The 27,672-nt window shown below is 46.2% G+C and overlaps 3 protein-coding genes across 3 annotated transcripts in view; 1 reads left to right on the top strand and 2 right to left on the bottom strand.

Annotated features, from left to right (window-relative positions):
* RSPRY1 (ring finger and SPRY domain containing 1) overlaps positions 1-6,030 on the bottom strand; it is a 41,501-nt gene extending 35,471 nt beyond the window's left edge. The window contains exon 1 of the mRNA XM_074151964.1: positions 5,898-6,030. The gene's annotated coding sequence lies outside the window, so the exon portion shown is untranslated. The remainder of the gene's footprint in view (positions 1-5,897) is intronic.
* A 3,224-nt stretch (positions 6,031-9,254) lies between these two features.
* Positions 9,255-21,412, top strand: PSME3IP1 (proteasome activator subunit 3 interacting protein 1). The gene is made up of 6 exons (XM_074152398.1): positions 9,255-9,384; positions 9,574-9,672; positions 13,153-13,274; positions 17,360-17,493; positions 19,434-19,498; positions 20,651-21,412. The coding sequence occupies exons 1-6, from the start codon at positions 9,255-9,257 to the stop codon at positions 20,866-20,868; spliced, it is 768 nt and encodes a 255-aa protein (XP_074008499.1). The 3' UTR covers positions 20,869-21,412.
* A 2,419-nt stretch (positions 21,413-23,831) lies between these two features.
* The window catches only part of CPNE2 (copine 2), a 41,965-nt gene continuing 38,124 nt past the window's right edge, over positions 23,832-27,672 (bottom strand). Inside the window, exons 14-15 of the mRNA XM_074152872.1 lie at positions 25,612-25,848; positions 23,832-24,428 (exon numbers count right to left, since the gene is read on the bottom strand). Coding sequence (XP_074008973.1) covers positions 24,321-24,428; positions 25,612-25,848 — 345 coding nt within the window. The 3' untranslated portion in view covers positions 23,832-24,320. The remainder of the gene's footprint in view (positions 24,429-25,611; positions 25,849-27,672) is intronic.

The following is a 27,672-nucleotide window of genomic DNA, read 5'->3' as shown; positions in this document are numbered from 1 at the left end:
GAGGGGGAGATTTAGATTGGATATTAGGAAAAAATTCTTTACCATGAGGGTGGTGGAACACTGGAACAGGTTGCCCAGGGAGGTGGTTGAGGCCCCTTCCCTTGAAATATTCAAGGTGAAGCTCGACGAGGCCTTGGGCAACCTGGTCTAGTTGGGGGTGTCCCTGTTGACTGCGGGGAGGTCGGACTAGATGACCTTTGGTCCAGGCTGGAAGGGACCTCCAATCTATGAATCTATAAGAGATAAACTAAAAAAGCATTTTGATGGACAAATCAAGAGACTGAGCAGCTCACACAGTCCCTCAGTGTAGTCCTGCCACGGGAACTAGACCTAGGGCTAGCAAAGAGGATCTGAGCAATCACACTGTGGTCTATGGAAAGATGCTACAAGCAGGGGCAGATTCTTGTCAGCAAACCACCAGCTTCATGTAACTGAGCCGAAATGGTGAAATCCCAGAGTTGTGCTGTTTCCTTGTCTGTCAACTCATCTTAGTGCTTTTGTTTCTCTGGTTTGTCAGAGCTGGGCTTGTTTTTAAAGGAAGGTCAGGTACAGAACTGCTCTGTAGAAGGCAGAACAGTCTCCTGCTGTAGAGCACAGAGACGAGCCCAGATAGACAGCATGACTAAGCTATTACAAATGCATAAAATACACTGAAAACAGTTTGGGATGTGTGAACGATTTTGATAACATTGGTGAAAAAATTCAGCGATGCCTCAGTTGGAAGCTTGCGTTGTCGGCTGTCTGACAACTGCCTCAGAGAGCAGAGAACGGAGCAGACAATGTCTAGACCCTCCTATTCCCAGCCTCACCAAATTTGTCACTTTATGACACTGGTTATCATCTCAAAGATGAAAAAAAACTAACACCACAGCAGGAAACAGGCTGAAGAAACTTCCACTTGTTAATTCAAGCAGCATCAGAAGATGGCCCAATCTTTTGATGCCAGTAGCTGAGTTTTGTAACCTTCCTTGCCAGCCACGGAAAGCCAGCAGCTCGCTCTTTCCTAGCCTAACTTTGGGACTGCACCAGCAGTTTTAAGGCCTCCACCTGTATGAAGAAACTCAGAGGAAGTTGGCCAAGGGGTTTCAGAACTCCCATGGCCGAGAAGAGGAAGGGGACTGATTGCCCGAGAGATGACTCAAACAATTGCATATGGGCTAGGAAGTGGGCTGAAGACAAGCATGTATGTGTTTCACAAGGTGGGTTAAAATGGTTTTAACAAAAGCACATACCCATTGTAGTTTGTTATGGCTGCACATCAAAAGAGGCAGAAAGCTCAGAAACAATTAGAAAAACTCCCCAAAACCTGCAATGATATCAGGAACACAAATCACGGTCAGCTGGGGCTTCTAAATAACTTTGTGAGGAACTTCAGAAGAATTAAGATTAAACTGCTTTGATAATTACATTTAGATACTACTTCACTAAATGTTCCAGAGGGGTAAAGCTCTAAAGAAAGAGCAACTCACCCACTGTTCAATTATTTTTTTTTAATCTTTCACTCCAGGACTGAAACACTGACCAGAGTTTGAGTGCATACCATATATATCATTCTTCATTCACCATTAGGTGAGTGTTTTTAAAAGCAGTGAAGAATTCTAAGCTTTCTCCATGCCACCACACAGCCTTGTTTTTAGAAAAAAAGAGCATCAGCTGGATTTTTTTTTTTTTTGAGATCATTTTCTTGCACGTTCCACTGTCTCCAGGAATGCATAAAATACATGCCTTCTGGCGTGTAGTTCACCGACTGCCCTCTAACCTATGATTCAAGCCATACCAATATCAGATTGTGCACAAGCACTGAAGCAAGCAATCCAAAAAGCCACACCATTACTTCAAATAAGAATATCCTCAATGCTGGTCCTTCTCCTCATGTCCCTCAAAACAATCAGATATTCAAAAACTTAAAGCAGAAGCGAAGCCTTTGAAAGGGAGAAAAATAACTGCAATTGCAAACATTTTGCATGCTTAGAAACCACCCCTTCTCAAAGGAAAAGGATGGATTTCTTGTCACTGATGATGGCGACTCGCTGACACCTTATTAACAAACACCCATTAATAAAGGAGCAGTGCCTGAGCCCAGCCTTAGAGCCAGCGAGTGTCCCTATGAGGGTGCAAACCTGCCAAATGCACCAAGTTCCCACAGCAGCAGTGGGTAAACATCCAAAGCACAAGCTTGGCCACAACAGTGGTAGATCAAAGTACCAGACCATTATAAACACATCTGGAGAGGGATCATGATGCACTGGTCAGTCACACAACCTTATGAGTCACACGTGATCGTTTGACTTTCACTATACCTCGGCGACATAACAAAGAACAGAAAAGGAAATAAAGATCATGCTGGCACAGCCGCTGCCATGCCAACTTCACAGTCACCGCGTGCAAACCGGGAAGGGAAAGCAAAATATATTGTCAGGACACAAGGAAAAACAAAGTACAAAATTGCACAACACAACTCTAATGAGATTCTTGAAAGACAATGAGTCCCAGCGCAGCACTTCTGCTGGCACTACTTTAAAGCAAGGGATAAATTCAAAGTCTACTGAGCAATCATAAGTTCAGGAGAGGAAACCCTCCCTCCCCCCCAAACCAAACAGTTTAAAATGCTGAACACAACATATTGACAGTGGAGCAGAAGAGGATGAACCTCATCACATTAGCTTGCCTTCAATTTACTACAAGGTGATAGCATTTTAATTTGTTGCCTCTGTGTCACGAGGGAAACCCAATAGTGCACGTGACAAGCTCTGCTCCATTTTGAGAGGATACCACCAAGGTATTTAAGTGACTTAAAAGAGACCAATAGGAGACATTTCAAAAAACAATACATTATCAGTTAGGGGAGATATTGATGTGAAAGGAAGTTTGAACAAAGAAGCACAAAGAGTAACAGGCCAGTAAGTGTTCCATAACAAATCACCATCTTTACCACTAACTTACTGCTTAGGCTACCAAGTATTTCCCTTTATTCCTTATTTTTAACAAATAAGCAAAAAGCTTGAGGGAAATGGACACCTGAGGAACAGAGTATGAGAGATGTCCTGCTTTATAGAAGGGAACCAAAATATTTTAAGTAATCTATTTCAGCCCATCCAGGAGGCTCACAGCAAATGAAACATGCCGAGAACCAAGGCCTCCGGTGTGAAAATACTGAAGATGTACCAAGGAAGAGCGCTGAGAAGTTGTGCAGAAAACCATCACATCCCTTCTAAGAGAAAAAGTGAGCATTAAGAAAAGCACAGAAGAAGGTAACAGTGAGATTAAGGGAGCCACTGAGTGATCACTGGATTACATAGCCACTCTGGTATCCTACTCTCTGGCTAACATGAAGCACTGCAGTTGAACTCCGTGTATAGGAGGCCAAAGGTAAACAAAAAGGAAAATTAAGGACTTCAAGGAAATCAATAACCTCACAGCAGAAGATAAGGGACATGTGTGAACTAGCTGAAATGGAGGTATCAGCAATCTAAGAGTAGGTAAATAACTGCAACTAAGCAATCAATCAGCAATAGCAAGGACAAGAGTAGTGCAAAATACAACATTAAAATAACCCAGAGAAGCTTCCTGCACAAGTGATGGGCGGTGGATGCTGCGAACTTTTAGAGTTAGCGGGAATTTTAAGAGAGCATTTGGATAAAAAAGGGAGAGACAATGAGAAGCAATCACATAACTACAGTTGTGCTTCATGCATCTGAAAGAATATACCAGGAGAAACACACAACCTATTCAACCAGATGTATAAATGAGAAGAAATAGCAGAGGCTGGGGCACAAAGCAATAACAGTAACGTCCTAAAGGAAGGGACATAGGAAGGGTGCCAGCAGGAGAAAGGACCTCTTTTGCTGGGTGAGCCTCGGCAGAGGAGAACAAAGATGTATGCAAAAGCACTTGCAGAGAAACAGGCCGGATTTAGATCAGAGCAAAGAACAGACCCATTCTTTGCATTTGGATAAATGCAAAAGAAAAATATGTTTAACAGCATCCTAGACTCTTAAAATGATACGACAAGTTTTGAGAATGCACAGTCCTCCAGAAATCCAGTCAAATACAGGAGTCCAAGAAGAGAGAAGATGCGAGAGAACATTTCAGACAGCTCATAGGTGATGAGAACATCCACTGTTAAACGATTCTTAGAGATTAGCAGGGAAATAGCAACAAATTTTAATACTGAGAAGTACACAGGACGAGAGTCACAGTACACAAATGTATGTAGGTCTCCACGTGACAATAGCCTCATAGCACTGATGGATGTACAGAAAATTATGAGTAAAGCAGAACTGAACTGAGGGCCAGCACGAGAAAAAAACCAAACCACCAAAACAAATAAATGCCTTCACTGGAAGGCAAAGGGCAGAAAAAATTAAACCTGAGGCAAATCTAGTGCTAAGTGGGAAAAAAATCTCTTGCTTATGTTGAAGAAAACAAATATTGACACAGATATAAAGAGAAAAAAAACACCAAACATATCAGCATTCAGAAAACAATGCACTATCTAGAAGGCTGAATAAATTTAGACAAGAAAAGGCAGCTCTTATGTCCGTGCTTTCCTATGGGACAAAGTTCCCCTGCATGAGAAATACTGATAAACGCAGGCTGAGCACCAAGATGAACTCTGGGTGGATACCGAGAGATTCAGAGCAAGATTTTGCAATAATAACACAGAAAATGAAAAACAAGAAATCTACAGTAATTCTCAGGACCTACATTAACACTCTACCCAGAAGGGACACAACCGAAGATAAGAAATAGCAACATTTAAAAAACAAAGGGGAAAATGAAGGTTTGCTAGATAGAATCACTGATCAGCAGGAGAGAATCAACGGGCTTTAAAAAGAAATTAATGGTTGATATGGGCATAATACGAAGCAGCAAGAAGACCTGCTTTATAAACACTGCACTAAGAGCAAAGCAGTAGCATGGTGTTACCACACTACTAGGAAAAGTGCTGCTGCCTCACCTATTGCCTACGTACGCAAAACAACAGATCTAGATAAATAATTGCATTCGGTAGCTCACTCCACATCCTCTCATTTTCGCTAGAAGAGAGAGAAAACTTGCTCTGTGGAAATATTTTTACATCGAGAGTGGTAAATAGTTTTCAGGATTCTGACATTTTACATCAATATTAAAATATCCGAGGGCTCAACAAAATTCTTCTGAGGGTTTCCGGGCTCCCAGGAGGTCCCAGAGCAGGCTGTCATCCTGCCCCCCCCCCCGCCAAAACCCGACCCACCGACGGGCTGTAGCGAAGCCCGTGTTTTGCAAGTCATAGGAGCGCCAGGCGGGTCTCCCGGCTCCCGGAGCCGCCGGGAAGAGCCCGGACCGCCCCACCGCCCGGCTCGGGGTGCCCCCTCCGCCAAACCTCCGTTCCTTCCGCCTTCTGCCGCCTTCCTTTGCCAGCTCCCAACTCAGACCGGCTCTTAACGGCTCTGGGGCCTCTATGCGCAACACCGGCTGCCAGCAGCCCTGATGGCCACAAGGCAAGCGGGGCTGGACCGGGGTCACTCGCCTGCTCTCGCCGCTTGCCCTCCCAGGAGGGTGCAGCTGACTCCCCGGCGGGGGAGGGCGAAGGGTCCCCCAAAAGCTAGAGCAGCAGCTGGGGTCGCGGGCCGCCGCCTCAGGCCAGCGGGGCTGCGCTGGCCCGGCCCCCAGCCCCACGGCCTCCCAGCCCTCTCCCCACCGGGTCCCTGCCCCGGCGGCACGCCTGGCGGCCGGGGAGGCGGAGGGCGGGCCGGGGCCGAGCACCGCGCCCTCCCCTCAGTAACCCGAGGCCAGCCTCCAGCGCACCGGGCCCACCGGAGCTACCCCTTCCCGTCAGCACCAGCCCGCTGCCCACCCCGCGCCGCCTCAGCCCTCCCCGCCGCCGCCCGAGGGCGGTACCCGCCCCGGTTTACCTCAGCCTAGTTCTCCCGGGGCGGCCGCGAGGCTCACTCCCCTCGCCCAGCCCGGCCCCGCCAGCCCCGGTCCTTTGTGCCGCGGCGGCGCACGGCAGAAAGATGGAGGCCGCGCACCGCCCAGACCCGCCCCGCCCGGACCCGCCCCCCGCCGTCTCCCGGGCGACCCGCCCCGCCCCCGGATCCAGGGCTTCGCCCAATGGTGACGCGGCACCGCCCTGACGTCCCCCGGCAGCCAACCCTCCCGCACGCCTGCCGCTTCTGTAAGAGCGACAGGGATTGGTTACTGGAGGGGAGGGGCCGCCTAAAGAAGAGCTTGTTCGGTTGGCTCTTGCGGGCAGAAGGGGCGGGGCGAGCGGCAGCGGCGAGCTGGGGCTGCGAGTGGGGATCAATGGCGGCGCGCTGGGCCGAGCTGCGCCTCTCGCTGTGACGGGCCGGTGGCTGCGGTACGTGCTAGTAGCGGCAGCCCCAGCCCTGGGGGATAGTGGAAGCCGGAGCGGGGCTTGGGGGCTCTGTGAGAGAGGCTGTGGCCGGGCTTATGGGGCCCTTGGGGTGGAGAGGGCCGGGCCCGGGCCCTGTGAGCGCGGCGGGCTGGGCCAGGCCGGGGAGGCCGCTCTAGGAGCGGGCAGGGGGAGAAAGGGCAGAGAGAGGAGGCAGTGAGAGCCCGGCCCAGCACGGCTAAGCCTGCCCCGGGGATGCCGACCCGCTCCCAGCTTGTTCGGGCACCCTCAGTGGCCGGTGGCGGGTTCCAGCGCCTCGGTAGGGAGCCGCTCGTCGCCGCCGGCCCGGATCTTGCAGCAGAGTCGGTGCACGGCGCTTTGTGTGATGAGCCGTAGCGGTGCGGGCAGCGCTGCCCGAGTTTCTCGCAGTGATGGGTAGAGGAGCCCGTTATTTAACAGAGGTCGGGATGCACTGGAAGCTGCACACGTCTACTCAAGACATCATCTCTGCTCTAGGTCTGTTCCAGCCTAGGTGATGGCAAGGACTGTGAAATTTTACTTTCTTTTTTTTATCGTGGGAATATTACCAGCTGGTAGTACCAGAACGTGTGGTTTACAGAGGTGACATACATCTGTCGCTTACAGTGACAGGACATCACTTATTGGAATACAGTCACCAGACAAAACCATAGATGAATAGGGCACAGTTTGTAAACACGGGCAATTTGTTGAGTCTGGAAAATTTTGTGTGTGTTTGAGGTGGGAGAGGGCAAAGGATACAGCAAGATCAGCAAATTTCATAAGTACAAGTATACTTAAATACCATGCTGCTTGGTTATTTTTTCTTCCCTGTTTTTGTGCACCAGGATGTGGTTGTCAGTATAGTTGCATGTTTGTTGAAATGTGTTTCATCAGACACAAATTTCCAGGATTGTAGTGAAAATTCTGCAGCTATATGTCAAGTCATAATTAAACCTTAATCCACTGCAGATGTCTCAAAATGTATTGTCTAAGTGAACTGGCAGGTGGGTCGCTGTTGAAGGCTTTAGTCCCCAGATGATACTCTGCCTGTCCTGAATCCCTCTTTTGGTTTGTTTTTATGACTTTCTGTCACCGCTGTATTGGAACCTTTTGTTTCCTCTCTAAATGGACAAGTTGAGATGACACAAGTGGCGAACCAGGTTATCTTGTTTATACAGTGCTTGGGTAGGAAAGCTGCCTTTGTCATTAGGACCCGTGGTCTGGGGGGAGATTAAATTTTCATCTTCTCTATAGGTTTCCAACTCAAACCACCTTCAGAAATAAGACTCAGAGCAGGTCCTGCATGCTTTCTGGAAAGTGGACTTGTCTTAGCGTGGATTTTTGTTAGATGTTAAAAAAGAGAGAAAAAGAAAAGTAAAAAAAAAGAGAAAATTACCAGCCCTTGGTCTGTCCTTCCTTTCCCCCACTTCTTAAGAGAATCCTTTTTGTCTTATCTTCTTTTGATAATTCCCACCTTAAGAGTGCATCCTGCTGTAACAAATATTTGTCCAGTGCTCTAACCTGGATTTCTCCCGAGAGCTCCTTTGCAAACTATACCCCACAAAAGTATCAGTTTTTTTTAAGAATTTCATGAGTCTGCCTCCTGCAGGAGGGATTCATTATGGTACGAAGGGAGGGTGATAAACTGGTACCTGCCATTATTTGGGTTACTGCATCCCTCCCTCCTTCCCTGGAAGAATAAGTGAAATGCAGGCAGGGTGAGATCCTAAATGAATAATATTTGGCAGTGCAATTATCTGTAGTCCTTAGGGTAAGTGTTGAAGTTATACCAAGGAAATAAGAAGAAACTAGGAAAAAGTGTCAGGTTAGCATGACTTTAAATGAACAGCTGTGCTTATGTTGTGTTTACGTTGTACTTGCATATACTGGTTTGATGTAAGAAACAAAACCAGGCATTAATGCTTCATTCTATAGCATGGAGCATGCAGAATAAATCTGGGAAGGGGACACTTAAGACTAGCACAAGCAGTTTGTTTCATCCTGGGCTTACATGTGTCAAGACCATAAGTTTCCTTCTTAGCATGACTCCTTGGGGCATCTCCACCCTCCACCTAGTATTGAAATAGTACTCAGCTATGACGTTCTCTTGCAGGGGAGGGCAGGTGAGAAGGGTGTGAGACGGGGCAGTGCTCACTTGCTCAGAAGTGCTGTGCCAGCTCTCTAATCCCAGCCCTGTTTTAGCCCAAGGGAGTTCCCTCTTTCACTCACCTCTTGAACCCTGGCAGACAGGCCTCCCGCATAGTCTGTCCAAGCCCAGCTCTCCCCAGAGCTGCAAAGAGGTGCAGAATGCTACTGAAGGTTAGAGAGATTAGTTGCTAACTTCTGAAATCTCACTGTTAATCACTTATAAATACATATATTCATATCACTGAAAACAGGCAAGCTTCCTCAAGTTTTCACAGGATGGGCAAAAAGAAATTAGGTAAAGTCAGGGCAAAGTGTCAAATCGATTCTCCAGAGAGATCTAAGAACTGAAATAAAAGGATGAGACTGTAGGTGTGGGGTTTCAAATTTTATTTTAATTTAATTTAAATTTAATTTAAGCAAGGTAAGTCCAAGGTGGGCTGGGAAAAATTCCATTAAAATGTGACTTTTAGAAAAGCAGCCTGTGGCAGACAACTAACAGGGAAGACATAATTATGAAAAAGAGTAAAGAAGGAATAATAGGCGGTGCTGTTAGTCTTAGCAGTCATGCAGTGAGTAGGTATCTCAATCAGTATTTACTATGTAGTGGTCTTTAGAGAACTGAAGTTACAGTAAGTGCAGTGGGTCTGTTTTTCAGGATGTGTGGTAACGTCTCCTGCACTGACAAGTGAAACAAGGCCCCTGATGTCTTTCATATTGTGTTTTTCCTAAAGGACGGGCTTGTTCCACCATGGATGGGGGAGATGGTGCTGCTGACCTTGTGATTAACAAGAGGTTTGTGTCTGAATCGGAGCTAGAGGAGCGGCGAAAGAGAAGGCAAGAGGAATGGGAAAAGGTCCGAAAACCTGAGGATCCTGAAGGTATGGGGTAGATTTTAATAATGATAAGAAAGAGATCGGAGAATATTTTACTTTTGTGGGAAACAGAACTAAAAGGTAATAGCTTGTGTTCTACAAGTTCAAAAGTTTTACATGAAGGAACTAAGAACTGTTGGTGATTTAGTGTTTCTAACATATGGTCTCATTTCCTGATTTGTTTCTTCCTTTCAGAATGCCCAGAGGAGGCATATGACCCACGTTCGTTGTATGAAAGACTTCAGGAACAGAGAGAAAAGAAGCAGCAGGAGTTTGAGGAGCAATTTAAATTCAGTAAGCACCAGAAGTTACTATTTTGAACTGAAACCCAGCAAACTGCATGTATTGCGTGCAGCAGCTGTATACAACATGTGTCTGAGGGACATATCTGTGTGTCTTGTCTGCCTCTCTGAGAGATAAACTGAGGCTTCAGAAAACTATTATTGAAGTCTTGTATTTTTCAAGGGTGGTAGATGTTCCTGCAGATAACATATTGACATGGCATCGGGACAGCACTGCACACTGCAAAACTCAAAAGTTGCTTGCAGTTATGAAGCTGCATTCCTATAAAGTGTGGAATACTAGGCTTATTTGGCACATTAAATGAATAAAAAAAAGCCTGATACTGTTCCGTGGAAAAGTGGAAACGTAACGTGGTTTTGTGACTCTTGAACTCATACTTTAACACAAGACCATCCTATTTGAATCAAAAAGAAATTCTGTTCTAGCAGCTGTTAAATTTCCAACTTGTAATTAGTTGACGCAAAAGTGATTTGAGGCTCAAGATTACCGTTTGGAAGACGTAAACATATAGGCGTTGATTCAAAAAGTAGATATTTAACTCTTCTAATGAAATGGAAAGCTAATTTCTACTGATGTTTGAATTTCTGGTTTTATAGAAAAAAACTTTGCATTGTATCACCTGTATTTGTGTTGCTGAGTGCAAACGTGATAATGAGAACTAGAAAATTATTAGTCAACCATTTTGGAAAAAAGGGAGTTATTGGCTCTGTCTAAAAAGAAGTGAGGATGATACTGTGGGACTCCATTTTAAGGTGGGTTCTGATCAATTTTGGTTCTTTAGCTGGAAGCCTTACCCTCAAACTATTGTGTCCTTTAAGCTCCAGTTTGCCTAATTGGATTATGTCTAGAATTCCTCTTGTATTTGCGACAAAACAAAACTATGTTTTACCTTTAACTGTGGCTCAATCTTGGAGTTCCATTAGATGACACTCCCTGCCCCTGCAGATGCTGCCGAGGGCGTTACTGTTCATCGTGATTGCTTTCCTGTTGTAGTACAGGCTTTTAGAATCGTTCCCCTAGCCACGTTTCTTTGGGAGAAGGTAAGTGGGAAGAACTGACTGAGTGTTGGGTGGACTGTGAACCACTAGTTTATGTCAGCAGAGTGCTGCCCAGTGTGGCCGCTTGTGACAAGATTTGCCCCCTAATATGCTTGAATTTACCTTAAAATGTTCCCAAGTATTTTTTCTATCCATGAGTATTTTGGAGAAATAGAAAACAACTTCAGTGCACTGTGATTCTGATCAGTCAGAATTGATGATGGGACTTCGGAGGAGAAACACCTTAATGCTGCAGAATTGTATTTACATAAACACATAAAATTAGTTACTCTGAACCTATTGTGTAGGTAAAAAACAGTATACAGACTAGCAATTCTTTCTGTTACATTATTCAGCATTGCAAGAACATCTTCCTTTTCAAAGTAAAATAATTTTAGTAGAATGTTACAGCATTGTAAATGAAAAATAATACTAGTATTCTCTAAAATGCAACTTTAAAAATTTTCTTTCTGAATGATTATGGTAACCAGAATAAGGACAAGTGGAAGCTATTCCCTTTCTCTCAAGTTTTGCTTGTATTTTTGGTGGTGAAAAGTGGAAAATACAGATAACAGCATTAGTGCATTTAAGTCTCCAACTGTATCTACAGGATTCTTTCCAGCTGGAGAGTTTCCAGTTTACTTCAGTAAACTTTTGCTCCAAGTTATCTTTGGTGACGTGACTAAGCAAGTCTTGTCCAAGTAGCCACCAGAAAACTGACTGCTGTCAGCCTGGATGGGAAGGGCTTCTAATAACTGTCTAAATTTATTGTTTCCTTTGCCCAGTTAGATCTGCAACATCTTCCCTTTGGTTCAGGAAACCTGGAAACCAAGTACTGGAATGGGAAGCATCCCTGGGAGAGGATAACTGAGCAGTAAAGCGGCTGCTGCTTTTAAGTCAGTCCTTGTGGAATACCAGATACCCGCTGCCTGGCCAGCAAACGTGCTGCGGACTGTTTAGTTGGGAGTCTCAGTAATGCCAGCCATCAGGATCTCTAGGGCTGCTTCTAGTTTGCAGATCAGGCAAGCAGAAAATGAAATGAATTCACGTCACTCGCTTCAAAAAATGTCCAGACTTTCACTACTTCTCCTGTCTGTTTGAAGGTGCCTCAGCAGCAGGAGTGAATCCTATAAGCTACTGTTTAAAGATTTACCAATGAGCTCTGCATTCTTAAGTTGGAAAGAGTAGGGCTCAGCCTCTAAAAAGTCACCTCAAATAATAATTGATTTCTAGAGCTTTTCTGTCAAAGGCAGACGCTTGCCAATTATCAGTGTAAATGGATTTCTGAGCTTGTCATTAAAGTAAGTAGGACTTGCCTGTGTGGGTGAAGATTAAAAAAAAATATGGCGACCTCGTGTAAAAGCCTAAAAATCCTCTTACAGAATTAAACTCTAATGAAGACTAAAGGTGACGTTTGGGTTAAGAATTCTGAGGATGACTACAAACAGCAAGACATGGTCTTTCTAACAACAAAATTTATTACCTTTCTAAATAAATCATTTGATAGACAGATGTTGAACATTTGCAGAACAGAAAATAAAAGACCTTCCTACTACACTAGCGTATACTTTCCTTAAAGTAGGGTAGCACATTTAGAAATAATTTGTTTTTATTTGGAAGTTAAGAATTGTCTTGCTTCTACTTTTTTTTTTTTAAAAAAAGATGTTAATCTCAGTTTAGTTACTGTTTGCTTTAACAAAAAGTACTTCCTGTTTTGAGGCAAGATTTATGGGGAGAAGTAGTATGTTTTTTTTCCAGTTATTGATTGGTGTAAGAATAGATTCTGAAGAGAATCTCTTCTTAAATACCAACGCTTCAACTCGGTATCTGAAACCAAAACAACGTATTTAATTGCTTGATGTGGTTATGCCTTGGTTTGTGTAACCTGTTCCAAATGGTGTTTCAGAGCTGCACCAAGGCTGCTGCTGTGAAAACCGAGTCAATTTTCCTTAATTATATCAGCAAGTCCAATAGCATTTCATGGCTTCCTACGAGTTGCGTCTTGCTTTTCTCTGCAGTAATAGCGTTGTGTTCAAACTGTGTTAGTTTGTTGTAGTTTGTGTGCTCGAGTGTATAAGAGTTTCTGCTTGTTAGCATCCAACATCATTAACCGGGAAGTATTTTTACTCCTTAATTATCAAATCCAGCAGATAGCTTGTGGCGTTTGCTTTGTACCCTTTTCTCAGCACAACAGTGTGACTGCTGGAGCACCCAATTTGCTCTGCCCCCCGCGATCCCTGTGACTTTCTGCAAATTGTTGCACCTCGGCAGCGCTAGAAATGTCATACACAAGATGTGGATGCTCCCCTACTTTTTCTGGGGCGGTTGGAAATCATCAGAAAATATTCAAAGTGGATGGCAAAGTAATGCAAAATAAATGGCTGCTCCCCAAGTGGTTTTAGCTTATCAATATGCATTCTTTTCCTTTATTCAGAAAATATGGTAAGAGGCTTAGATGAAGATGAGACGCATTTCCTTGATGAGGTTTCTCGGCAGCAAGAGCTACTTGAAAAGCAACGAAGGGAAGAAGAGCTGAAAGAACTAAACGAATACAGAATATCCTTTGCATTGAAATGGCTGGTGGTAACAGAGGAGATTCAGAGACTGGGCTGTAGTATTTTCTGTCATTGACATTATTGCTATAAAACTCCTTTATAGAACATGTACAATGATAGACTTTTAAAGTTTAATATTTTCATTGGATCTCCCACTGTAATGTTTGATATTTCCCACCCTCAACCTGCACATGGTACTTTTCTTTCCTTCTCCCCCTCTCCATTGTTTGGGTTTTTTGGTTGGTTTTCTTTCCATGATTGAGGGCATGAAATACCATAGCTAAAAAAAGAGAGAGAACATAAAGGCAAAACAGCACATTACTTCTAATCTTTTGCTTTTGTCTTCTTATTCAAAAGTAAATGTTCTTGTTTGTTTTTTTTTAACTGAATATTGGCTGTTTTTAAAATACCTGTTCGACATAATCTTTTAATTGCTCTCTCTGTTATTCTTCTTGAAGTATTAGCTACTTTCTCCCTCGCTGATAGCTGCAGGATGAGAAATGAAATACATCTGTGCAGATGTGCTCACTTTCTTCTGGGAAGTTGGTGCCCCTGGAGACACAGCTCTTTTGGGTAATACAGACTTCTAGGCAGTACTAAGAGCAGGGCAGTTTGGCTTTGCTGTTAAATGCCAAATTTTCATTAAGATATGCTACAGAATAATACAGGATACTTTTTCTCTCTGATCAGTGCCCATCAAGGGAGGCTGGAATGATTTGAGGATTTCTGTGCTAAGATAAATGTTGGGGTTTTTGAGGTTTACTGAATCTGTGCAGATCCTGATGGTGTGTTTGCCTCCTAATGAAAACCGTTGCCTTTAAGTCATCAGTGAACAAAGCACAAGTTTTCAAGGATGCTTTAGTGTTACTGAAAGAGTTTGTGGACACAAGGAGGTGACCAAACTAGTCAGAAAATAAGGCTGAATAGTGTCAATGCTACAAAGATCTGCATCACCTTGTATTGGTTAATGATTTACAACTTAGAGCATGTGTTCTGTGAAGAGCATCTTGGTTATTGCAGTAATGCCTTTATGAAAAAACAATACTGATGCTTTTTTTTTTTTTTTTTAACTTCAGAAATAGATTGTAGTTGGTTGATAGATTCAGAGTATTTTCTTGATTTGTTGGATCTAATAATGGGATGTTGATGGGATATATTTAGTTTCGGTGGTGGTTGCTTGCGGGGCTGGTTGATGTAGGGGATTGTGCCATAGGGGACTGTGCCGTGGAAGCAGCTGACAGCTCTAGTTGGGTCACGTGTGGCTGGGGTGAACCACACCATCCCAGAGGCAATCTTGTGTTGTCTTGAATTAGCCACACAACCCACTCATCCCTGAATTTACCGAGCAGGGCCTGTTCAGGAGGTACAGGCTGTCTAACCTTAGTCTTCGCAGTCTTAGTAATATTATCTAGCTCTGTATCTGGAGTCTTGCTATAAATTAAACTGTAGAAGTTATTGCTGATGGGGTGAAGGTAGGGCGAATGTTTTATAATCACCTCATCTCACATGAAACTGAATTTTACCCATTCCGTTTCCTTTTTCTAAATTTTTATTTTTTTTAATTTAACTGTAACATTTCAAGCAACCTCAGAGCATCTTGCAAAACGACTAATCTGTATTTAGAATTTTTAGTGGTATTCTTTTAAAATGCAAAAGGTGATTTAGCATCTGCAGGTTGTTACCAGTGGTTTTATCAGTACAGTGACAAAAATCAGTGGGTACTGGGTGAACGTGCTGGATCTGTAGGTACTGTTCAAGTGCTCTTCCAAACTAACAAGAGGAATGTCAAGCCAGCGGGTTTCATTATTTGGTCTTTTTCCTGGTACAACATCCAATAAGCTACCCAGAGGTATTAATTTCATGGTAGAAACCACATCAATATTCAAATACAGAGCTTTTTTTCTTTCTTTTTTCCTTCATTTTTAGGTTGAAAAATCATGAAAACATATAGTTTAAGGATAAACATGCCTTAGAGTATTTTAATGCGCTCTCGAGCATAAGAAATTCATATGCATGGATGCATAGGAATTTCACTTCCTCCTACATGAACAGCTAGTGGTTTCTGCTCCTTACTGTATCCAGACCCCACCGGTGTGACAGTGTTTAAAGATTTACAGATTTTTTTTAAGCCAGTTCCAAGAAGCACTCGAGAACAACATCCTCTTGTCTTAAATCCTATGCAAATGTAGGAAAAATCCCCCTCCCAAGAAGCAAGCTTTACTATAGGCCAGCTTTTTTAATGCAGTTGGTATTTAGGATTGAGGGGTTTATTTCTAATGTAGCCTTCCTGAGAGGGGACACTTCTTGGCTGGGTATGTGCTAATGGCAGCAGTCCATATAAAATCTCTGTTAAAAATGTGCTGGGTCTCTGGTAGTTGGGGAGTGTTAGGAGAGTGATGTCCTGGGTGGAAGTGAAAAGCCTGGAATTTCGTATCTTTTAAAAGCCTTTGGGTTCCTCAGCCAGGCTTTTGTAGTGCAGTGTTAGAATATAACAGGGTAATGAACCTAAATGTGGAAACTGAACAGTGCAGTGTGTGGAATCGCGTGTTGCAGTATCAAACCGTGTTGGACACAACAAGACACAACAGATTGCTTCTGATAGCCACAGGATGGCACTCCTGTGACATCTTAAAAAATAAATAATTTGAACAGTCTGGGTTTGACTGAGAAGACTTTCAGCTGAGGTAGGTAGCAGTCAGGGTTACTGCTGTACCCTTAGGAAAATCAAGTAAGGGATGGCATTGGAACACCCATAATTGTAACGTGATTGGAGATTTCCAGTGTGTGTCACTCAAAGGAAGGTGTAAGAGTTTTTGATTAATAGATGTTCAGTGGGGAAAAAAACCCCACAACTATCACTTCAAATATATGGTGTGAATGTGAAATTCACTGTCCAATATTTGTCTGCAATAACTGGGGCAGGTTTCACAGGGTGAAACTCCAGCTTGTGTTTCTGTCACCTGGTCGGTGGGATTGGAGTCAGAGAAGAAACTGGTAGAAAGCTAGATTTAGGGTTATGAACAAATACTCTTTGAAATTAGATTGATTTGCCTTTGCTATGTGCAGTGTAGGAGTTTTGCAGAAGGTTTTTTGACTCCACTGGCACCTCATTAACAAAAAGGACCTTTGACGGACCTTGCTTCATCAGATACAGCTGGACATTGACTGTTACTGGGGTCAGGACTAGGTCCTGCCACAGAAGGAGACCTGTTTAGTGTGTGTGCAGGGTGAGTGGGCCTTAATGATAGACCAAGCTCCTTCTTATACTGTCTGAGAACCTGCTTAAGCTTCTCCACCTCATTATAGGTCTCAGCTGCATCCCACCTTGCTAACACTCTTTTAAGCTACTTAGTTTTTCTGTGTGATTGCAGTCTTTTGGGTGAGTCTTGAACCACATGTGCCCTTGATCAGATCTGTCTCCTTCCTCTTGGGACTGGTCTTCAAATTGGCAGTAACAGCCTTGTGGCCCTTACAAAGAGATGAGCTGAAAGGTTAGAGTGATAAATACCAAACAGAAAATTGAACTGGTTTGCTTTGGTCAGCTGAAGTCTGCTGGGCTCAGCAAAAGGAGGGTTTGAGGAGTGGAAGTGAGCCCACTGTAGCTGTTTAGGGTTTTTTGGTAAGGATTAGGGGGTAAAGCAGCAAATTTGAATTACAAATTTGATGATATCCATAGAAGGGGGAAGTAATGCATTGCCTTTATTGATTGATTGATTGATTTGGTCCAGTCTGACCTTTTTGCTTTTCTAAGATCTTTAGGATTAGGAAAAGGCAGGACAATGGGTATGTTTATGGGTTCTGGATGTGTCACATGCTGAGCCTTTCTGACTTAAGAAAAGCAGTGCCTAGTCCCTGCCTTTACTGGGAGAGCTGGTATCGATACCTGAGAGCGCTCAGACCCAGAGGGCCTAGTCTCTTCTGTTTTGGCCAATGGTGCCAGTTAAATGTCATTACAAATAAGTTTATTTTGATAGAATACGTGAACAAACTTTGGTCGCTGCTGTCAGCAGAGCTGGCTGAATACACGGTAGAGGAAGTGTCTGTTCTCTCCATTCCTTTCTGGTTGATCCTTAACCCTTAATTCACAGCACTCTCACCAAAGTGGGAGTCAGCATGGACCCAAAGAAGGAAACTGAGAAGAAATTGCCCATGAAGTCAATGGAAAACAAGAACAAATTCTCTCAGGCAAAGCTGTTGGCAGGAGCTGTGAAACACAGGAGGTTAGTTTCACACCTCTATAAATTCACGAGGAACGGAACCCAGTTAGCAGAGTAAAGGGAGGCAGGCCAAAACTGCCTCCAGAGAGTGAGGTGTAAACCTTAGCCCTAAAGAGAAAAAGGGGGGAGGTATAAGAAAAGACCAGCCTTGTTTCTATAGGCTCTTACAAACTGTGGGAAAAACATGGAGCAATTCAAACAGAGAAGCGTGTGTAAAGCAAGTGGGTAGATCTTCACTCTAGACTGCCAGGCTTGGGCAAGCCTGCTTGGGGATCCAGAGGGAATCTATTTTACAGCTCTATTTGTAGATATCAGTGTTACCTCACTCGTGTAGTTTCACTCAGGTTTGCATAATTTATCAGCTGATTTTATCTGTGTCTAAAATGGATTGTTTTAATTGCTGCTGGGGGCAGCATGGGGGAGACCTAGGTTACAAGAGAAGAGCTTTGTGTACCAATTTGGTTCTGAGGGCATCAGGTAAACTTCCCTTGTTCCTCACTGATATGCGCCGATTCATCAACACCCTTTCCCAGGGAGATGGCAGCTGGGTTTGGGATCTCTTTGCTGGTTTGATCTTGGCCTGCAAACGCTGGTGTGCTACAGGTTATGGAGAAACTAGGCGTGTGGGACCAGACTGATATCCACAGATGAGTCGTCTAATACTTAAGATGATTACCGACATCTAGAAATCCAGTCAGAGTTTTTGAATCTGTCCCAGAGAACTAGAGATTATTTTAGAAGCCTATCTTGCAGGGTGATGTTTAGCTCCAAGGCCGGCAGTAATTGCATGTCTGGAAACTGAAGTAAGCGCTTCCACCACCTAATGCGTGGGGATTAATGTGGGGGATAGTTGTTTGGGTTTTTGGAGGGCAGAGAAGAGAAACCTGGAACTGATAACAAGGAGCTAACAATGGTTTTTTTGTGTAGCTACTAGTACTTAACCCAGGAGGGTGCAGAGAAGGAGCTGGCATATGCTTAATGGCACATCCAAAGTCTGCAGATGGCATCTATTTGAAGAGAGCATCTTAACTGACATGTCAGTGCCATCACAGACTTGCTTTGCAGTCTTCTATTTTTGCCATCTTTTGTTGCAAACTGGCCAAAACCAAGTGTAGCATGAGCTCAGCATCTGCTCTCTGAGCTCCGTGGTTTGATGTAAAGGCTGCATTACTATTAAAACGTCCTTGCACAGAATAACCTTTCCTCTGTACTGCATGTTTTGACAGGGACAGAAAAGAGTTAATGCTTAAAAATGCTCATATTTCATCACTTCAGCTCATTGCAGCTGAAGCCGGGAAGCATTTGTTTATGTGGATGGCTTAGGATTGGGAACAGGCAAGAGGGGGGGAAAAAGAAACTGAGCAGTGAGAAGGAAGAGCTGTAGAAGTTCTGAAGAGTCAAAAGTCCAAGTAACACTCCTTTCCCTCAACAAAGAAAGGACCCCTTTCTTTTCTAGTTCATGCGCTGCAGCTGTGTGTGAGTGGATGCAAAACCTCTTTCGGTTCTTGAAGGAGGGGAAGGAAAGCCTGGAAGGGGAAAGACAGGGATGTTGCTCCAGCAAGCATGGTATACATCCCCTTGTGCAAGCCTGGGTCTGTGGGGTGGCCAAAGCTCAGGTGGTCATTCCTGATCTCCCATGGGGTGCTCCCAGCTGCAGCAGCGGCTCTGGGGTGCTGTGCAAGAGGTCTGACTTGGACTCCCAGAGGCATGATTCTGTTTCCCAGGTTAACAGCTGATGGTTGTGGTGTAGGTGTTGACTCTTTCCAGGATCCTGCACATTCCCCAAGGAGCCCCAGCTAACAGCAGTTAGAAGTGCTGATGGTCATCAGTGGACCCTGCTGGCATTCACTGTAGCATTTGAGGCAAAGATGTGACTTCAACTTCACAGTAATTAAGTGGTTGCTTATGAGGAACAAGACACTTTTTTTTTTTTTTCCCTACAGTTCAGATGGTGGTAACAGTGTGAAGAGATTGAAACTAGACAGTGATCACGACGAAAAGAACCAAGGTACGTCCTGATTTCTGCATGTGGGAAGCTATCTGTCTCTCACCTGAACAGCAACTGACTCGATGTTAAATCTGATAGAGGGTTTCCTTTTCTGCTCCTTCATTATGCAAGACAGCACAGACTGCGCTCGGCATGTTCTCCCTTAAAGCAGAGGGAATGGTAACGGTGGGTGCTGGCAGCCCTCGGGGAAAATAAGGCTGGAGGGAACTTCTACAGTTCATCAGAGTATCCCCTGCCTAAACCATTCCTGGCAGGTGTTTGTCTAAGCTGCTCTTCAGTCTCCACAGATAGAGATTATGCACCCTCCTTAGGCAGTTTATTCTAATGCTTAACTGATTTTACCCTTAAAGAGTTTTACCTGATACCTAACAGGGGTCTTCTTAGCTGCATTTCGAGCCTAGGGCTTATTCTGTCAACAGGAAACTTGGGGAAGAGATCATCCCCTCCCTCTTCACATCAGCATTTGATATATTTGTATACCTCTGCTATTAGCTTTTCATGCTATGAAGTGATCTTGTCCATCCTGAAACCAATTGATTTCAGAAAATTATGGGGAAGTATAAGAAAAATTAAATTGCATTTCAGTCTTAGCTGTCAGGGCTGCAATTGACTTGCTGTCAAGTTCCTCTGACACAAATAGGGTGAGCTGCAATTGTGTAATGACAACCCAAGGCGCTTCCTGAATCTCCTTCTGTTCAGTAAACTTTCAGAACACTGGAAATAATTAATTAGCTGTGGAAGAGGGGAGACGTTGACTAGCAAAGCAATGAAATAAAACTTCCCCCCAACTATGCTGTCACATCACAAAAAATTATTCAATTACACAAAGCAGAGCTATTTATTCTTATTTAGTGGGTTTGGTACTTTGACAAGCATCAAACTGACAACTTCAGAATAAAAATCTGTAATGCCAGCATAGAGCTGGGCTTAAGCTAGTGAGGAGGAACAAAAAAAGTAAAATCCCCTGAGGTAGCAAGTCCTCCCTGTCAGAAGAGTTTTAGTGCAGCATAAAGCTGCCTTATGCTTGCTTTAAATCCTGCAATCATCCACCGCTGATGTGGCCATATCAGGTGAATGACAGGCAGCAGTTCCTGGGCTGATTAAAAGCCTTTTCCTGCACTTGTGTTTTTGATTGAGGTACCTCTCTTGCAGAAAAACCCTCCTGTGTCCCCCTGGGGAGCAGCTCGGTGGGGGGCTCCGCGGTCCACTGTCCCTCCGCAGCCGTGTGCATTGGGATCCTGCCTGGCCTGGGCGCCTACTCGGGAAGCAGCGACTCCGAGTCCAGCTCGGACAGCGAAGGCACTATCAATTCCACTGGAAAGATCGTCTCTTCCGTCTTTCGCAGCAACAGTTTCTTTGATGGCCCATAACGAAACCCCTCTGTGTGTAATGTAGTGCAGAGTATCTTCCAAAGCTCTGATGGATGCTTGATGCATCTTTCTGCCCCAAATATAATCTTTCTAGCTAACCTCTCAACATCAATACACTCAGATACTCCTAAAATAACTCATGATGTCTGGGTTTTTTTTTGTTTTGCTTTTTCCTCCCCAACTTTCCATTTCTGGGGTGCATACTGAGCCTGGAAGAAAGGCTGCCATCCTAAACCAGAAGGCACACCTAGTAATGTAATAAAGGCCTGAGGGTAGGGAGGAGAGAGCTTTATCTTTTAAAATTCTTATGGGAAGAAAGAATTATGGTGATCTAAGAAGTTTATACAAGACTGACGGGCAAAAAATACTCACTTGAAGCAGTGAAGTCTTGTAGAAACAGCCGTGTGTTCTGTTTTAAAATGTCATTTTTATTCTGTATTTGAGAAATGGGGGCAGAACAAAAATCGAGCAGATGGTGAAGTGTAGATTGCCACGACACTGTAAAGAAGTTTTAGTGTTACATGATTAAAGACATTCTGAATGCATTTTTTTTTTTTTTTTTATCTTGGCTTGTGCCATTCATAATTGTACCCGTTCCATTAAGCAATTTCTGCTCTACCCAGCCAGCCCCTTCCTCACACCACCATCCGGGAGCAGTGCGAGGCAGCCTCCTACAGAAGCAGAGATGGGGATGGAAAAACTCTTGTTCCGAGTGAGTTCTGCGGAGCTGCCCGTTGGCTGTTCTGCTCGGAGCCATTGCTCCCAACCAGCGCTTGACAAGTCGTTCGGCTTGTCTGCAGCGGTGTGCTGAAGAGTCCAGAGCGGGTGGGATACCCTGGTTCAGCCAAACCTCTTTGTGCAGAAGCTGGAGAACTCTGCCGTCCTTTGCAGTGGTTTTTGAAGTTGTACTGGATTTAGGAAGCTTGACATGGGCACGTTTACGGGTGGTGTGAAGCGGGGAGCTCGGCATGAGCAAGGAGTAGGTTGTGAAAGCTGAGGGCCTCTCCTTTTCGTCTGTGTGCAGACACTGCTAGTGGGAGGTCAGTGGGCTGGAACAGCTTGGCGCAACTGCTCTGAGGTGGAAATGTCTTTGGGAGTCTCCTCCACAGCATCCTGCTCTACCTACTACTCCAGAGAGTATGTGCTGCTGAAAAAACAGACAACGGGTGTGTACCAAAGGGCAGTTCCCTGAACTAAGCAACTCGGAAGAGAGCAGCCGGGATAAAAGCAATGAAACCTGAAGGCCTTTAGTACGATTCGTGCCTCACCTTGGGTGTTGAACTTCTCTAAAGGAGACCAGGAGAGTTATGCTCACACTGAAGCTGTCCTTGGCCAAATAGCCATGCTGTTGGCATGGCCCCGTTCCACAATCTGATCTATACAAACACACTGCAGTTCCTCCCCTGCTGCCTGGCACCTCTTTGGTGTTTGCTCCAGAGTCGCTCCTGCCTCTCCTACAGCTACTCTCATTATGGTGCTTTCAGGTGGAAAATAGTTAGATCACTCACGGCCTCCCTAGTGCTTTGCTTTTGACTTCCGTCATACTTAGCTGTGGAGCGAAACGGAACTGGTGCACAAAAAAAAAAAAAAAAGCCCATTTTTCTTGAAAGTTGCATTTGTAAGAGCTCTGAGCAGTTGGAGTGAGAGATGTAGGTGTTCTTCCCTGGCATTAAGCTAGGTCAGCAATCCCTCTGCAGAGCTGGAGCAGCCTGGCCTGGCTGTGACCACACTGGGGCCATCTGCTGTGGGTGGAGGTGGTGGTGGTGGCCCATGGGGGCTGCAGGTGAGACCCAGAATGGGTGATGGTGGTTGTGTTTGACCCTGCATGGCCAGGAGGAGCCGTAATTTGGTCAAAAACAGGCTTGAGAGCCCCCTAGTTTCTTTTAGGGCACTTGGGGAGCACCTTGAGCTCGCACAAGCCTTTGAGTCGGAGTCACCTCTGCTGTTCTCAGGCCTGGCCCTTGTGAGCACACTGCAAAGCTGTCCCAGCTCGTCCGTCCATCCGCTGGTCCCATGTACCTTCTCACAGTCGGAAGTCCTCTGACATTAAAATACTGAAGCACAGCGAGAGACATGCTGGGACTTGAGGAGTGTGAGGGATGGAGGGTAAATCTCCTGGAGATGGTAGCTGTGGCAGTGACGTTACCCCTGGGGCCAACACGCTGAAGAACGGCTGGCTCCAGCAGCTCTGTCATTCAGTGGTGGATTTAGATTTGGGAGGGGGTGTGTGTGTGTTTTGTTTATTTTTTTACGTTTTTAAGACTGTTCTCTCTTGCCATGACTGCATAGTGTGTGCTTTATCCACCCCCCCAGCATTATAGAATCATAGAATCATCTAGGTTGGAAGGGACCTTCAAGATCATCTGGTCCAACCATCAATCAGCCTAACTGACAAAAAAACCATCACCGAACAATGTCCCCCAGCACCATGTCAACCCCCATTATTTTTAAACGAGCCACCCTTCAAAGGCTGCTTCTCCATTTGGAAAGGGGTGGTGGTAGTTGGTTTTTTTTTTTCCTTTCCAGGGGGCTTTGGGTGGGAAATGTTTTCCCGGAGCAGTCCCACCTCTCCTGAGGGATGGGGCCTCGCCATCAGCCTTGGCTCCACACTTTGGCTGAGCCGTGGGGCTACATGGGGCAGTTAGATAGACCTTCCTCTAGTTAACAGCAGTGGTGAACCATCAAACTCCCTCTGCCAGTCTGTTGGTGGTTCATGGGTGTTTTCCCAAGCACGCGGACGCGTGCTTGGGAAAACACCCGTGAACCACCAACAGACTGGCAGAGGGAGTTTCTGGTGGGCGCTGGGAGCTGATGAGGAGCAAGGACATCCATACTCACCTCCACCTCCAGTCGCCCTCCAGCAAGATGCCATCAATGGCTTGGGGCTGACCCCAGGGTGACACCAACACCCAGCACTGCTGCCCACGCTCCCTTGTGTTTTAAATGTCCCGGACCCTTGTTTTAAATGTCTGAGTTTCTTTATTAACCTGAGTATAACAAATATGACATGTACACAGTATAAAAATGACCGTAGAGCGCGACAGAGGTACAACACGAGATACGTGAACTATACAACGACCGGTTCATTGAACGATAATAATATATTAAGCGTTTCATTGCTTGGAAAAAAAAAAGCCAGTTTTGATTGTAAAAATTGTATCCTGTTCCACTGAAATTATACAAAGTGCATTCAATACTGAAAAGTAACTCAACGGAGCAGGACCAGGGCATGGCCTGGCCGCTTAGTGTTACCTCGGGCTGGGACTGTACAAAATGAATCCAGACGCTTCTCTGGGATGAGTTTTAAGGGCTTAGCAATTAAATTAAGAAGTACAAAGTGTTTCGGGGGTGGAGGGGGAGCGGGGTGGGGTGTATTCTTCTCTTAAAAGCATGTGGAACATGCGCTTTGGGTAGGATGGAGGGGCTCAGGTGGCATGCAGCGGGACGCGGCTCTACGCGGGCTCCGAGTTGATGGGCGGCAGGTTTCGGTGCTTGAAGTACTGCACGACCTGCTGGGGCAGCTCCGCCAGCACAGCCTTGGCCAGGGTCTCCTTGGGGGCCTGCAGGCGAGAAGGAGCAGACACCGCCATCAGAACGGCCACAGGGAGAACGTGGCTGGGCTGTCCCCAACGCCAGATCACGGCAATTCATTGAATACCCCCCCCAGAGTCCATCGGCAGCCGGCGTTTCACTGAATTTCACTGAATTTTTAGAGTTGGAAGGGACCATAAAGATCATCTAGTCCAACTCCCCTGCCGAAGCAGGATTGCCCAGAGCATGTCAGAGCACGTTACTCAGGACTGCATCCAGGTGGGTCTTGAAGATCTCCAGAGAAGGGGACTCCACACCCTCCCTGGGCAGCCTGTTCCAGGGCTCTGGCACCCTCACCGGAAAGAAGTTCCTTCTCATATTTGAGTGGAACCTCCTATGTTCCAGTTTGTACACCTGGGATTACACTCTGTACTACACCTCCCCTCCCGGAGGAAATTCTCTGGTCGGAAGGGAAAAAAACGTGCTCAGTAGGTTAGTAAAACCAGGTATTGAGTTGCAAAAAGAGGAAAGATAAGCACAGGCTGATTTTTCTGCCCCCTCCGGCAGCCCTGTGCCAGCAGCAGCCCCCGGCCCAGGCCCGACTCCTGGCCGATCGAGGGGGGCAGAGAACTGCAGCTTCTTTTCTCTTTTTGTTTGGTTTGGGTGTTTTTTTCCTTCCTTCACTAACTTTTTTCCAACACACAGCAGCGCATTGGGCAGTGGGCAGCAGGGACCATCCCACAGAGGGGACACGTGCAGGGCCAGTGGCCACCATCACCCCTTTCTGCCAGCACTTGGAGGGGACCAGGGGGGTGGGGGAGGGTTCAGGGCTCACCCCCAATTGGGGCAATTTGGCTTTATCCCCTCAGCGTGTGGGTGCTGGATGAGGCCCGAGTGGGAGACGCTGGCATGGGACCACAGCTTAGGGATGCAAGCCCAGGTCGCTGCCATGACCCTGCTACAATTAATAGTTATTGTGACGAGGGGTGGTGGAGATGGGGGGGATGCTCAGATGGAGCACACTATGGAGACGCAGCTGCAGCGCTGACTTACGTGGTCCATGCCAGCATCCCCAAGGGATGCGGTGGTTAAGGCCGGGGTGCCAGCCCTCTGCCTTTTGCCTCCAGCAGGACTGCTCCATGTCCGGTCTCATTTCTAGACTCAAGACCCCCTTTCTGCCTGTGACCCCCCTTCCTCGCTGCCCATACTCACGTTGCGGAAATCCCGGAAGGGCACGAACTGGACGATGTCGCGCACGGCCTCCTCGCCGGTGTGGGAGCGCAGCACCCGGCTGTCCCCATCCAGGAACTCCATGGCGGCGAAGTCAGCATTGCCCACCCCGACGATGATGATGGACATGGGCAGCTTGGACGCCTGCACCACGGCATGTCTGGTCTCGTCCATGTCACTGATCACCCCATCCGTGATGATGAGGAGGATGAAGTATTGCTGCGGAGGGGAGGGCAGAGGGTCAGACCCAGCGGGATGCTGGGACACCTGCACCACAGCGTGCGAGCGGCTGGGGTGCGCCGCGTGTTGTGGGGAGGAAGGTCCCCTGGGAATTTGGGATCATGAGGTGCATTGCTTCTCAGGACAGCCGGCGTCACCCCCCTTCAGCAGCACCCAGGAATTTCAGGTGCTCCCATTCCCCCAGGTTTTTGAAAGATAATAACCAAACAACAAATAAACTCCAGAATATTTTGCTGATTTCCTATACTTAATGATGAAAAAAAAAAACCCAAACCCAACCTGTGCAGAGCTGTCATGGCCAGGAGTTTGGAGCCGGGACAGGAGCCCAGCTGGGAGATGAAATCTCCCCCTCCCCACACACAGGGGGTGCATTTCAGGGTGGTCCCTATCGATACATCCCTGTGCCGGCGGGGAGCATCTCCTGCATCCCAGAGTGGGGCGGGGGGCCCATCCCGTGCTCAGGGCTGGTCCGTCTCTCATGCAAAGCCATGGGTCTCAGAGGCACGAAGGGGGATGCAGAGGGTACCAGAAAGCTGGGGAGGTGCCAGAGCAGCGGCATTGGCACCCAGTCCCCTTCCCACAGGGAAAGGAGGGTGACAGGGCTGGTCCACGGAGCTAGGGGAGGATGGACAAACAGACAGACACTCCCGCTGGACTCAACTCAGCACATCTCAGGCATGCACATCCCCAAAAAGCCCATCTCCTCCGCCACAGGGGAAAGTAATGGTTCAATTTTGGCACATTACACAGCTTGCATGTGCTGGAGAAATTACGAAAACAAGCACTTAAGCACATTAAAGCGCTTTGTTCCTCTCCTCATTCTTTCCATTTCCTCTGAAAAACACTAGCACAGACGTCCTGGAAAAGCAAGGGAGGGAACCCAGCCCCAAGCCCATTTTCCTGATCTTCCTCCAGCCCACATCTCCTGAAACCTTCCCTAAGTGTCATCTTCCCTCGACATGCTCCGGTGCTAAACTCCAAGTACAAACAAGGCTGGGTCGAGCTTAAATCCAACCCGTGGCCGCTGGTGAGGGGGTTTTCCCCAGCCAGCCCCTTCCCCACCCCCCGCCCCCTTCTGATGCTTTAATGCTGCCTGCAGAGCACTGCCCAGGGTTTAGTTTTTTCCCTAAATCCAAACTTTTCATAGCAAATCACAGGGAGACATAGGTCTGAAGAGCAGGACCCCAACAACCTAGTCTGGAGGGTAAGACTAAACTCCAGGAGAAGACCTGCCTGTTCCTACGTGGGAGCCAGCACTGGTCATCACTGGAAGCAGGACAAGTGCTGGGGCCTGACCCTGTCCGGGAACCAGTACGGGAGGAAGAGTAAAACCTGATAATGGGAACGACTTTACTCTGATTCGACCCTTCCTCCCCATCCTGCCAGTACCTGTGAATAAATCGGTGCAAAACTGGCCTCTGCATGGTCAAAAAGAAGAAACCCAGAAAGACTATTTCCCTTTGTTCCCTTTTTTTCTGTGAAATCCATAACACGATCAGAGAAAAATGCTGGAAAGAATGCAGCCAAAGAGGAGGAAAGCAGAGCTCACCAAATGTTTATCATGACGTATTTCAGAGGCCAAGTGGAGTAAGAGATGATGCTGGGGATCAGCCTCAAAGCCCGGGGAGCATTGTTACAAGCAAGGGAGCAGTGGGCACCACACAAGAGCATCAGCGGGAGATTCCCCAAGCAGCAATGACAATTTTGGAGGACTCAGTAAAATGGCAACAGGGCAGGGGTGCTAGTGGCACCTCCAGGCTCCAGGCGCCAGCTGGGAGCTGGGTGGGCAGGGACCAGGCTGGC

This window comes from Numenius arquata, chromosome 8, assembly GCF_964106895.1.
Source record: "Numenius arquata chromosome 8, bNumArq3.hap1.1, whole genome shotgun sequence".
Lineage (NCBI taxonomy): Eukaryota > Metazoa > Chordata > Aves > Charadriiformes > Scolopacidae > Numenius > Numenius arquata.
Note: the sequence above shows the minus strand (reverse complement) of the source record. Positions and strands in the feature narration are given on the sequence as shown.